The 13,732-nt window shown below is 35.6% G+C and overlaps 1 protein-coding gene across 1 annotated transcript in view; it reads right to left on the bottom strand.

Moving 5' to 3' along the window:
• Nucleotides 1-7,357, bottom strand: part of LOC118751810 (probable G-protein coupled receptor No18) — a 29,772-nt gene extending 22,415 nt beyond the window's left edge. Inside the window, exon 1 of the mRNA XM_036486628.1 lies at nt 6,869-7,357. Coding sequence (XP_036342521.1) covers nt 6,869-7,313 — 445 coding nt within the window. The 5' untranslated portion in view covers nt 7,314-7,357. The remainder of the gene's footprint in view (nt 1-6,868) is intronic.
• Between the last annotated feature and the right edge of the window lie 6,375 nt (nt 7,358-13,732).

Here is a 13,732-nt window from a genome sequence, read left to right as displayed (position 1 = left end):
CGTTGCAATTGGCCCAATGGATGTGATTTTCCAATATTATTATGCGTTCAAACTTTTAAGGTATTTCGTCTGAATTAAGTATATGTATATTGCATTTCTGTAGAACAATGATTCGCACCCATTTTGAAATTGCCACCTACTATACTGTAAAGCTTCTAGGACTTTCACTATGGAACCGGGTCATTGTTGCCGCCAGGGAGTGAAGAGGAAAACATGTATTTCGCTTTGCGAATAACCGTGCAATGAAATGCCGCACAACTGGAGAATTTCAAGAACGGATATAACACTTTCCTTAGGTCATTTAAAGCGGAAAATGACCACCAAACCTTAATCTTAGCAGACAAATGTGCCAATGAAAATCGTAAACGTGAATTGTTGGTGAAAATGTTGGACCAAAAAGTTTCAATAAAATATATAAAAATTTTGGGCGGGGCGAAGTTCGCCGGGTCTGCTAGTAAAAAATATAAATAAAAGAAATATTATAAAAAAATAAATAAAATTTTCCTTGCGCCCGGGCTTGAACCTGGTACCTCAGGCATACAACACGAGTGCGTTGCTCTGTAGGCCATTTCGACTGTTGGAGCGCCGCGAGCAAAAAGGCTTACTAATGCTTTTCATGGGGGATGAATTGGCAGACTATCTCATCAACTGGTATGATGCTACTAGTATTTCTACTAACAGATGCTGATGCATAGCCTGACAATTGACATCTCGTAGGACATCGCAATGTTAAAAATACCAGTCGCTAACATTGAAAAATGGTAGAACGTGAACTAGTTGGGCTGAAACGCAAACTGGTAGAATTCTAGTTCACAACTAGTAGCTTTCCCTGCAGGGTACCTTCTGTATAACAAAAAATCGCATATCTGAAAAATCAGTTGTATGGGAGCTATATGTAAAAGTGACCCGATCTTTGTTATTTTCCCTGTAAGTATTCTGTTGATAATGGGTGGAAGTATTGCAAAATTTCAAGCTTGTAGCTGCTTAAATGGAGGAGTTATAACGAAAGTTCTCATAACTGAACAATCAGTTGTATGGGTGATATATGTTATAATGACACGACCCTTGTTATCTTCACTGTAAGTATTCTGCTAGTAACGAAAACGGTGCGAATTTTCATGTTCCTAGTTGCATAAATGGAAAACTTATGGCAAAAAATCTCATATCTGAACAATCAGTTATATGGAGGCTATAGGTTATAGCGACCCGATCTTCGCCATTTGCACTGAGTATTCTTTTGATAATGAGTGACACCAGTGCAAAATTTCATGTTCCTAGCTACTTAAATAGAGGAGTTATAACGAAAAATCTTATATCTGAACAATCAGTTGTATGGGAGCTATAGGTTATAGTAACCCGATCTTTGTAATTTTCACCCTAAGTTTTCTTTTGATGATGGGTTGAAGTACTGCAAAATTTCAGTTCCTATCTGCATAAATGGAGAAGTTATAACGAAAAATCTCATATCTGAACAATCAGTTGTATGGGAGCTATATGTTATAGTGGTCCGATTCTTCCCATTCCGACACATGATTAATACATTATAAAAAGCAACCCCCCTACTAAATTTCATCCGGATATCTCGAAAACTGAGAGACTAGATTGCATACAAACAGACGGACAGAGGACATGGCTAAATCGACTCAGCTCGATGTTCTGATAATTTAAGTATAAGTAGCAGCTCCAATCCAGCAAACATTTAAGTATACATTTTAATGGGTGTATCTCTCCTAATTCTGGTACTTACAAACATCGGACCAAAGTTATAATACTATTTCATGCTCATGAAAGGTATACTAAGGCTGACGTTTTTTTCTCGAGTGTTGTTAGTTATCTCGAAAATAACTTTCAGTTTAATAACAAAAAATTTGGATATTCGAATGGCTTTTGCCTACGACATAGTTTTGCATGCAAGACATAGAGTTTAGACACTCTTTTCAGCGAATTATTAGTCTTTCAAAGTTTTTGTCTAGTTGAAAAAATTAACTTAAGCCATGAGGAAATATAGAAGAAGTCTTTAAATAGTGGTACTTTTCCACAGTTTGAAATATGTATTTTTTTGTTGTAATTCCACACTCAAACGAATCATCTGAGAGTATAAAGTTTGCTTCCTGGCGCAAAGAGAAAAACCGGATTCTAATTAAATTTTTTTAAAGTAAACTTCAAATTAAAAGTAATGTTAAAATGAAATATATAGAATTCTTTTACTATTTAAAAGCTCAAGATGGAAATGATCTCCTTATTGCTATTCAACAATGTCACAAATATAAAATAATTTATTGGCTTCTGTGTACAATGATATGTAAACTCATGTTAAAATGAATGACACTTTTATTTTTTATGAACTAGGTTTTATTTATACCCCAAAATATTGTTAAAAACAAGTACTCTGCTGTTTTAAAGTATTGTCTGTTACTTACATTCATAATTTTGCTTTGAATAAAAATGTACTAAAAAGTACTGATTTTTTAGCATGAAAAAGTCTAACGTACTGATTTCCTGCATACAAAATCTGGCAACCCTAGTTGTGGTTATCAAACCCTCTGCTTGACACTGGCTAATGCTTTGCTCGATTTGGCGAGAGAGAATAATGTTGTTATTGAACAAAAATATCTCGAACTCGGTCATTCGCAAATGGAAGTCGATTCCATTCATGGTGTAATAGAAAAGAAGTTGCATGGCCGATAACGAGATATTTTTGTTATTAGTAGTATAATTAAAGCAGCAAAGCAAGATCCTGAGCCCTATAGAGTATTTTATTTAACCTATAAATACTTCTATCGCTTTTCTCAGGGCAAATATGAAAGCTTGAGGCCGGGAAACAAAAAAGGTGATCCGTATGTTACGAACATTGTAGCGTTACATTATAAACCCAGCGAGAGTAAATTTAAATTCAAAACTGACTGATCAGTCATGTGAATATTTACCTAGAAGACCAATGACAACTACTTCCGTACGCTCAAGTGAACGCCCTCCGCTTTATCAAAAGCCACTGACTATAGAAGTAACCAAATTTGAGCATCTTTAAGAAATGAGTACTTATACCCTCATATCATCATATTGTCTATGATACCTTGGAACATGGCTGCTCAGGTATTGAAACATGCCTTCATATTCGTAAATTTTAAGTTTTACTGTGTCTTGGCTAATCCTTAATTAAGTAAATACATATGCACCGGTCAAGCAACAAATTCGTAAAATAAACCATAAAATTTATGTACACTTTTTGAAAATTCATGTTATCTTTTTTAATTTTAGAGAATAAAAGAAGTATTGTATGTTTTACTAATTGTTTTATTCAAGATAGGCTCAAGACGATATATAATGGTAAACTACAATTTTGATATTGTAATTTCTATACCACGGCATAATGTACAGATCTATATATGTATAAACTAAATTCTTTGGTTCTGCAACCAACAACAAAAATTAATTACGGGAAAAAAACAATATAATTTGCCTAGCTCAAAATTATTATTAACAGGCCCTATTCTGCTTTGGTCACAAAAATTTTGTTACCAGTAAATAAAGTTCCTGGTAATTTTTAAACTGTTTTCGCATTCTGCGCACTGGTAGATTTTGTTACTCATAAGCAGGTAACAAAGTATTGTCCCGTGAAGTATGCAACACCGGAATTTATACAAAACTTCATAGCTGAATTTCTGAATAGATTAAATTGCGATTAAAAGAAGTGGTGTTATTTTTTGATAACAAAATTTTCCGGTGTCAAAATGTTCGGTAACAAGCAGAATAGGCCTGTATGTAGAAATTATTATTTTCGATTTAGGTTTTTGGACCAAGCCTTGATATACATTCTTTATATGTGACAGGACAAGTTAAAAGAGAGGTTTATAAGATCCATTTCTAGCTTATTAGCGATTTTTATAGTAGATGCAGCGCTCTTTTTGGCTAAATTGTTGCTTTATGATTCAATAATTAAAGGTTCGATAAACTGACAGTGGTCTCTCTCGCACCGCTCCGTCAGCAGAGGTCATTGTTGCCAGTTTAGCCGTGTTCCGAGAAATCTCGATTTAGCCGGCAGCCGATTGGTTAGCCGTTTTGCAAAAAAAGTTAGCTGTTTTTAGCCGATTTCGCTATTTGCCGTATTTCATTAAAATTCAAATATATAAACATATAAGTTTCCATTTTTACAAATTTAGCGACTCAAAATGTAATAGAAATTGCTAGTCTTATCTCGGAGAAAATTTTCATGTCGGGCTGTGTTAAGTATATGGAATTGAAAGAATTTTCTATAATCCAAAAAGTCTTAAAATACTGGGCCGATTTCAATTTTTTTTATGTGAATATACAGTGACCCAAACACGAACTAGGACGCGATATTTTAGCTTATTATTTTTTTATGAAATTATAGCTGATTACTTACAAACGCCATTTAAATCCAAATTTCATATTTTATGCAAAAATTAAAAAAAAATCTGCATTTTTAGTTTAAAATTTTAGGATAGTAAAGTGCAAATTTGAGGTGGCTGGCAATTATCGTAGATTTTTTTTGCAATTTTTTGTTGACGTGTTCCGCATTGTTTTCCGTATAAAAAAATTTTAGAATATACTTTGTATGGAAAAATTTCGTACACTTGAAATTTTGCAGAATATGCATAATTTTTGCACAGTCTGAGAAAATGAGACTTATATGGTGTTTGTTAAGTAATCAGCTACATTTTCATAAAAAATAATAAACATTAAATAAACTAAAAAAAGTTCAAAAAAGGACGTAGTGGGGACTTTCTTTATACAATTTTTGTTATGAATGGCTTAAATTTAAGTGCGAAGTTTTATTCGCCACACTTAGAAAATAACGAATGAGAATAAAAGAGCACGAATATCGATGTTTAGCAAAACTCTATGGGAAGACAATACCTGTGAATAATTGTATCATGGTGCCAACATACTTTATTGTTGCTTATTATTGCTCCCATACAGGCATGTGAGAGAGTGAGTAGGACATTAAAGGCAGGAGTTTCGAATATATGGACATCAAAATACAATTAAATATTTAGTTGAGTTGTTAAAAACTTGAAGAGCGACCGGCTTGTTCGATATAAATTAATGGCATTTTATTTTCTCGAAATAATGTTGGCCTGTTTTCTGCAGCCCTTTCACAGCTTCACGAGTTCATTTCTCAAAATATCGCCCTCTGACTAAACAAAATACTTAATACTAATATATGTAGTCATTTTTCAGGACGAAAAGTTACCTAGTGCAAATGTTACACTCTAAGGCAAAATTGTTCAACAAAAAAGAAAATGCCATAAGTTTGTAATTGATCTCTTTTTTATATTTAAGAACCACAAACATGACTTCTGATCTACGCATAACGAGTTCTTACTTACTAGCGATTTCTTTGAATAAAATATGTGAATTTTAGTCGAAACATTTTAGTCTTTTTTAGCCGGGAAATATGTTGTTACCTGCTCATGAGATGTTAACAAAATTCACCGGTTACAAGAATGGTTTCGAGTTTACATAAAACTCATAGTAATTATATTTTAATTTTGAGCCCTTTTTAGTTTTTATACCGCTATATAGCAAACAAATTACATAATTCACGTAGATACATATCTTAAAATCTCGTTCAATATTTCTTTTAAAATGCCAAATTTCTTGCAAATACATTACAATTTACAAAAGTAATTTCACCAAATACTAATTGCATACTTTGCGTATTTTTCTACTACCATTTTCGTACCAAGGGATTTCCTTCTTCCCCTTTCTCCGTCTTTCGTAAATGCAACCGCTTGTAAGGGAGTGTCAAACCGCCGCTGTCAATAATTATCTAACCTTTTATTTTTGAATCATGCCTAGTGATATATCGATACAATTTACCAAGTAGTTTTTTACTCGATACTTTTTACCGCGATCCAAGTAGGTATCAAAAAAAAGTACCTGTATCGGAAGCGCAAAACTTATTATGCTTCAGCATCTTTTTTGAAAAGCTACCTATCAGAGGAATGGGAAGATATGCGCACTACATTTCCGCAGCTATATAAGCAAGCCCGTCTATACATAACGGTTGTTGAGTCATCTGTCCCTTGCTAGAGGCTTATCTAAAAAACAGGTACAACTATCAGGCATATTCTAAAATTCTAAAATTTGAAATCGACTCGATATCAATAATTTTCCCGATGTTTTTAACCCAAAAATTTACAAGTCGCGCATTAAAATGACTTATTCCATATCGCTGCTGCTTCTTTTACGGTTTTTAATTAGAATATTCACTCTTTTCATCAGATATAATTAAAAAGCATTTGGCAAATCGAGTCGAGTTAAAAGTTTCGAACTTCAGAACATGCCCGTATATCAAAATCTCTCCTTTCAGGAAATCATTTGGAAAAGTTGATTTTTTTGGGAGAAATATAACAAAAAAAGAATTATTTTCTCAAATTTATTTTATATGAAAAAACTTTATCTATTAATCTGGTAAAAATGTATGCTATTGTTTTGGTATGAAAAAATATTAGAAGATAAATAATCTTGTAAAAATGCATATTTTTTGTGAAAAAAATTCAATAACTTTGAAAAATTTGCAAAATCGTAGTTCTAAGTACAAGTACTCGATACCTTTCCGATACTGAGTAGGTATCGATACCTTGTTTGATAAAAGTACAAGTACTGATTTGAGTAATACCTTGATGGTATCGATTTATCCCTAATCATGCCTATAACCTAGATTTATTTCGTCCCTCTTTTTACTAATTTGCAATATTTGGGGAGTTCGTACTGATATCAACTTATCTTATTCCACCATGGTATGTATAAGTCAAAAAATTAGAGTTTTGAATTGTCTCTCTTTAGATCTAAGTATGCGATATATGTACATATACTACATGTATAAACAACTCTCACTTACCCACTAAATGCACTGCTACCGCTGGCGGCATCACGAATACTCCCACCAAGAAGTCAGCCACTGCTAGACTCATAACAAAACAGTTTGTAACAGTTCGCAGACGTCGCGTGGTTATTATGGCTACAATAACTAATGTGTTTCCCAACACAGTGATCACGATGAGCACACAGAATATCGTTATCAGAAAAATACTTTGCCAAGATATCATCAAGTCATAGAAATGCGCCCACTGCTCCGCGGATGAATTTGTCATATGCTCCGACTTTGCGGATGTGTCTGTCCCTGTGGTGAGTACCATAGCAAAGTCCGGATTGTTAACAACTTGTTCATTCAAAACAGGCTGCGACATGTTTGAGGTCTTCGTTGCGAGTGCGGTATGGTATGCGAAGGATGTGTGGCTTAAGATAAATGCATTTTTGCTTATTTCTTTCGCGTGTGCATCCATGACTTTTTTTGTTAGGTTTAATCTTCAGTTATATATGTACTTACATACATATATAATTGCGACTTTAATAAAAAAAAGAATAAAAATAATTGGTGAGGAATTAGTTAGGTAAAATGTGAATGTCAATTAGTTACAAATATGCCTAGAAATCTGTATCTAAATGAGTTCATTGTACAAATCGTGTGATCCCTGCTTTAGGGAGCTGCTTCCAGTAACTGCAATTTTTCTAAACTGGTTGTTTCGGCTGACTTTCTAAGCAAAAACAAACTGCGTTGTAAGCAAAAGCAAATGCTTATACTATTTTGTAGTCAGCAAATCAAACTCTTCTGCAGAATATGGTCAGATGAACTCTTTCTCGACGAATGGAATTTAGGCCTGCTTGCTGACCTGCAAGTGCAGCACACAATTCATCGGAGGTCGACACAGAGCTACATGAAGCTCACAAAACTCCAACGATGCCTCCGAGAGCAGCAACAACAACATACCCGCCCCTACAATAGGTGCTGGAAAAGCCCAAATGAACGTCGGACCCATCGCATCTCCAAAGCCTGCAAAACGGCCACCACTACGTGGCAGCTCCAAAGCGGCTACTTCCAGCCGTAAGGGCAAGGGAGACCGAGGAAGCGGTCTTGCTGGAAGGAAACAGTGGGAAGAAGGTGGCTGCCTTCAGCTGTCGCCCAAGATCGGGCAAAGTTCCGACTCCTAGGGTAGGTTGAAGAGGCAGTACTTGCCTCCGCGTACTTCCCGGGTGAGGAGGAGATAGCCCCGACACCTGAAGCAAAGGCACTAATAGATCACTTCCGGCAGAGTGGTACACAATGGATCCTATGCTGTGATGCAAATGCTCATAGCACTGTTTGGGGAAGCACGACAAAAGGGGTGAATTCTTCCTTGAGTTTATAAGTAGTTATGATATAAGTATTACACCGTGCGACAGTAAATTTTACACATATTAAAATTAATATATTCGCGAAAATATGGGCAATTGTAGTAAAATGCGTTTTAAATGTTTCACTCTGACGTCAGGATTTTTTTAAAGGACTTTCAAATTTCAAAAAGATGATTAACAAATAAAAGAAAAAATCCTGTAGAATTCAAACATATAAAACTTTTTGGTGAATAAGGACGAATGGTTTTGGAAAATTTCCTTTTGAAATTTTATCCTTGAATATCCTTGAAAATTTGCAATATTTTTTTTTTAATACATATAAATGACTGATATACACACGACTACATCCTCGAATTACGTCCTCCTAACTTTATTAACTTAAAAAAATAAAATTAATTGAAAAGCGCATTTTCAATACTTATTCGTCCTTGTAAACCAAAAACTGTATTGTTTTTCAATTTTGCAGAATTCGCTCTTTCATTTGGTATGGAAAACTATCGATACTATCGTGATAGTATCGTTAAGAAAATTAGCCAAATGAACAGTATATTTTAATAACTCGTTTTGAAAGATTTAAAAGAATTTATTTCTATTAAGTCAAACAGTATTGAACCCTAGAATACTAACGTTCGCCTGTGAGGCGGAACGAATTCGGCTTTCTCGCGATATTTCAGGAACGATTTTAATGATCAAAGTAAGCGATCCTGCCAACTCAATCTAGCGCCGTACGAGGTTGTTAGCAGGCGCACATTGTACAGTGGCCTTGCACGGCTTAAGCTCTGATTATGCATACTCAGTATATGAAGTATGCATATGAAGCATATGAAGTATGCATAATCAGACCATTAGTTCCACACACTCTTCTTGACGCCTGACAGGCGAACGTTAGTAGTAAAGGTAATTTGGTTGCTGTACTTATTTCAGTTTTTAACATGTTTGTTGGCTATTTTCTGTCTTTAACCTTTTTTTTACTTTTCGAGAGGGGTATGAAGAACAAGTTCTAAAATGGTTGGAAGAAATATCGTTGAATGAAAGCAATAGTGAGAACAATTCGGAAGAAGATTTCAGTGAATGGGCCTTATGAATCAAAAACCTAAGAAGTTTGCTTTTTCTTAAGATTTCAAACCTTTTGCTTGATTTATTCAAATAAATTTAAGTAAAAGGTCTGAAATTTTAGGAAAAATCAATTGCTTAGTTTTTATTCATAAGGCCCAATGTGATACAAAAGAGTCGATTTCATTTGTAGGTACACTGAGGGAAAAAATATTAAAATCAAATAGAAACGTAATTGTTATTCCTATAAACATCAACGAAAATACTGTATATTGGAAAATATTCAAATCAATTACTTGTAGTTAGTTTTTTTGCAAAATTTCTATAAAGTATATAACTTGTAGTTAGCTACATAAACCTAACTTGAAACTAGTTGACAAGTAATGCAGGGGTAATGCAGTCGCAATCGCGAGATTGTTTTCTTTAAACGCGTTTCTATTTAAATATCCTGCAAATACTTTTTCGAATTGAGGTCAAATAAAAGGATCGAAAATTCGAAAAAGATCGAAATTTTATATTATTATTTTGAAGTTATCTTTGACGGGGTTCGACTATGGGACCACCTACAGCAGAATATGTAAACATATATGAAATGTAATAAAATAAAGTAAATAAATAAATAAAAGAAGTACAAAAAATAAAAAAATATTTTGTTTTTACTATTGATATTTTATGTCCAAAAGTAGTTAGTTACATCAAATGCAGAGGTAACCACTCTTGACTATTTCGCGGTCATCGCCATACAAGTATAGTTAGCTTTCCTCAAAGGAAATATAGAAATAATAGTGGCCTTTAGTTCCTTCCTAATCAACTTCAAGTTAAATTATAGTTAGATACATTTCCTGCAAGGCATGTACTATGTATGTATGTGTGTGTTGTCGTCGCTCTGCATGCTTGGGATGGGTGGAGTGCAATTAGGCCCGCGGAAATAACGCCCAAGGGCTTTACTTCCCCCAAAAAAAAACAGAAATAAAGCCCTCGGGCGTTATTGCCTTTTCGAAAAAGAAATTAAGCCCGCGGGCTTTATTGCCTGTTGCCGGTGGGCATTATTTCCCTTTCGATATGGCAATAACGCCCGCGGGATTCATTTCCTAAAAACTGAAATGAAGCCCGCGGGCGTTATTTCATCTTTATTGTGGCTCTTGTCTCCATTTTAAAATATGTACATCCAAAACCCCCTGTTCTAAATAAAATCTAACTAATGTGATAACATTGAACTAAATATTTGTTGTCCTTTATTATATAAAGAAATTGAAGTTAACAAATTTCAATGCATATATTTAATATATATGTTTGCATGTATGTATATGTGTTTGAATATTAAATAATTCAAAGTTTCAACAAAAAAAGGAACTTGAAATAGCAAAAAGTTAAGTAAATAATTTCGTCGATTGTCGAATAGTTTGACGGCAAATTGGACACAAAATACTTGTACTACCATTTAGATTACGCCTACTGTGCTCTGCAAAGCAATCTGTGCAAAGTTTAAAATCATTGGCCGAGCTTCTCCTCCGATTGGCGGTGTGTGCCTTGATGTCACACAAGCCACTCGACCACGGCTGATTTATGTTATATATTCTGCCCTTTACTCATTTTTGTTGTTTGCGAAAATTTTCAGTCGCCTTCTCAGTTAAAACAACCCGTGCATCATCCACATCACCACTGTACTCTGCGGCGTGGGTACTATTGAATACTTTAATAATTATGAATGTATTTTCCTGTGTTCTGTATCCTAAAGATCCTAGGCCTGATCTTGTTGATATTCTAAGGGATGTTTGGTTCTGTCTTAGCGGCTGGGTTATTAGCATTCAGAGTGAATCCAACCATTTTATTGAGCTTGGGACCGTTTTTTATGAAAAATGTTGTGGAAAAGCAACAATAATTCACAACATTCACAGGTATGAAGTTATAGCTGCTACTTGGGAGATCACCACATCTACTAATCACAACCGCGGTCTCTGAGGAGATGTGGTGAACTCCGAAATAACAGATATAACTTCTACCTTTTGTAAATTATTGTTGGTTTTCAATAACATTTTTCATAAGGAACGGCCTCAAGCTCAATAAAATTGTTGAATATAATTGTTATAAGGCCATGAATAACAAAAAAAATTCTGAATGAATAATAAATTTAAGGTCAGTCAAACATACCGAAAGAAAGTCCGAGAGTCTCCTTAAAGTCGATGTTTAAAACATCGGTAAAACTTCCATCGATGTATCGTCAATTTCGCGATGTTAGTAAATTGTAAACATCGAGGGCAAACATCGAAAATTGAACCGATATTATCGATGTTTCAAAAACATCAATGCATCATTTGCATCCCTACCTGTAAAAGGGGGAATACCCCGCGCACAGACCCCAAACCCATCATTTTGCAAACGGTCTCGGTCGACAGGAGACAAACTCTCCTGCCCACTTAAGCTGAAATTAGTCAAGAACGTAAACCTACCGGTACGTAAACCCGAATCAGCTGACACGATCTGTCTTATCAGAGCGCCATGTAAATAAAAACTCAACACCGCAGAATTTTTCTGTAGTTGTAGCTAGTGATGGCACGATTAATCGAATAACCGATTATAATCGGTTATTGTCATTCGGTTAACGATTTAGTTGTATCGAAATTTTCATTTCGATTAATCGAGCGATTAACCGATTAATTTTTCAAAATAATCGAAAAGAAACCATCAAAAATTTAATATTTTACTCACACAATAATGTATGAATCAAAATAAGTTGGTATGTTTTTTTACATTCTCGTATTCTGCAAATTTTTTAAACGATATTTTTGCCATAAACGTCAACGCAAGCTTAACCTAAGTAGTGCTAAAAAATCACAACCAAGGTATGCACATATTTTCATTTTGTTTTCCGAATTCGGTGTTGCGCATTTTCTTCTTTTTTATATTGAAGAAAATAAGCAACACCGTTACCAAACAGAAAAATACCAAAAATCAGTGGTAAGTGCCAGATACTTCAGTCTTGGAATTTTTCATACAAAAATTTAATGGGCTACAAAACTGCATACTGAAATCTTTCCAAGAAAGCTAATTAAAAAGCTGTAATTTTTTGTTGAGTTTTTTTAATATTTTATTTTAAAGTTTGATATATTCATATTTGTACGTTTTTTTTGCTAAAGAATAAGCTATAGTTAAAAACATATCTGAAATTAAAGAACAAAAATATCTCGTCGCGCGCTTCAGTTTTTATAACTTATAAATGGTTTTTATTAATTTTCGATTTTAATCGAAATGACCGATTAATCGGTTAATTTCTTACGATTAATTGCAATTATTAATCGACCGCTTTCGATTAATCAATTAACCGACTAATCGATTATTAAATCTTTTTTGCCATCACTAGTTGTAGCCCGTAGCGCCGAAATCTGCGGAATTTAGATTTTTCCGTGTCAGCTGATTTCTTCCTTCTATAGATGGTTGCCACTTCATCAGTTTTGCGGATGGTAAAAAAGTTATAAGTTCCTATTCAAAATACGTTTAAAATATTTAGTTTATATTTATTTAGCTACAATCTATTACAGCACGAAAAATTGTAGTTGAAAAGGTAAGTTTAGGAAAAGGCATTGATGAATGGCAACACTGTAGTCAGCAACACTGAGGGCTCCAGTAATCGACAAAATTCTGCGTATACCGACTGCGTTTAAGTATGCGTTCTGCGCTCTTGACTAATTTTAGCTTTAGAATACCGCGGGGCGAGCAGGCACTGTGCCGAGGCGGGTAAACACGCCACACAATTCCAAGCAGCCACGATTTACTACATTAGAGGCCTTGCCGCCCTGGGGCCATACTGACCAGCTTCCGTAAGTGACCGTTCGGACCGCCAACACTATCTGCCGCCCCTGGGCCGAAGTCACGACCGAGAACCGCTACCAGCTAGGACCGCTAACCGTGCCATCATCGCCATCCAGGGCCACTGCCACCGCCACCACCTATTAGGGCCGAGCTATCACCTTCGTCATCATCAGGGCCACCGTCGCCATTAGTCGCCCCTAGGCTAAACCGCTACCGAGGACCGCTACTTGTGGGCTATAAGGGCCGCCATCATCATCGTCATCTAGGGCCGCTGTCACCGCCGCTACTAATCAGGGCCGAAGTTATCATCTTCGTCAAACAGCCGGGTCGCTACCGCCCTCGCCACTATTTGGGGCACCGTCAACATCACCGCAGGGCCGTCACTACTACAAGGGACCACTACTGCTGTCACGATCAGCATCGCCGCTCTCATTGGCTGCAGTACCCGTGCTATGGGCGTTTACCATCATCACGATCGCTACCGCTCTCCCTGTCGTTATCATTAATCACCGAACCGTCCCCGCTCTCACTGTCATCATCATTAATTATCAGACCGTCACCGCTCTCACCGTCACCGCCACTAGCCACTAGACAGTCTCCGCCCTCTGAACCACGACGCCGACCGCCGACCAGTTAGTTTCTATCCCTCTCAGTATCTCCCTCTCTC

Source organism: Rhagoletis pomonella, unplaced genomic scaffold (assembly GCF_013731165.1).
Source record: "Rhagoletis pomonella isolate Grant_MI unplaced genomic scaffold, Rhpom_1.0 Rhpom_scaffold_00001, whole genome shotgun sequence".
NCBI lineage: Eukaryota > Metazoa > Arthropoda > Insecta > Diptera > Tephritidae > Rhagoletis > Rhagoletis pomonella.
This window is presented reverse-complemented; position numbering and strand designations above follow the sequence as displayed.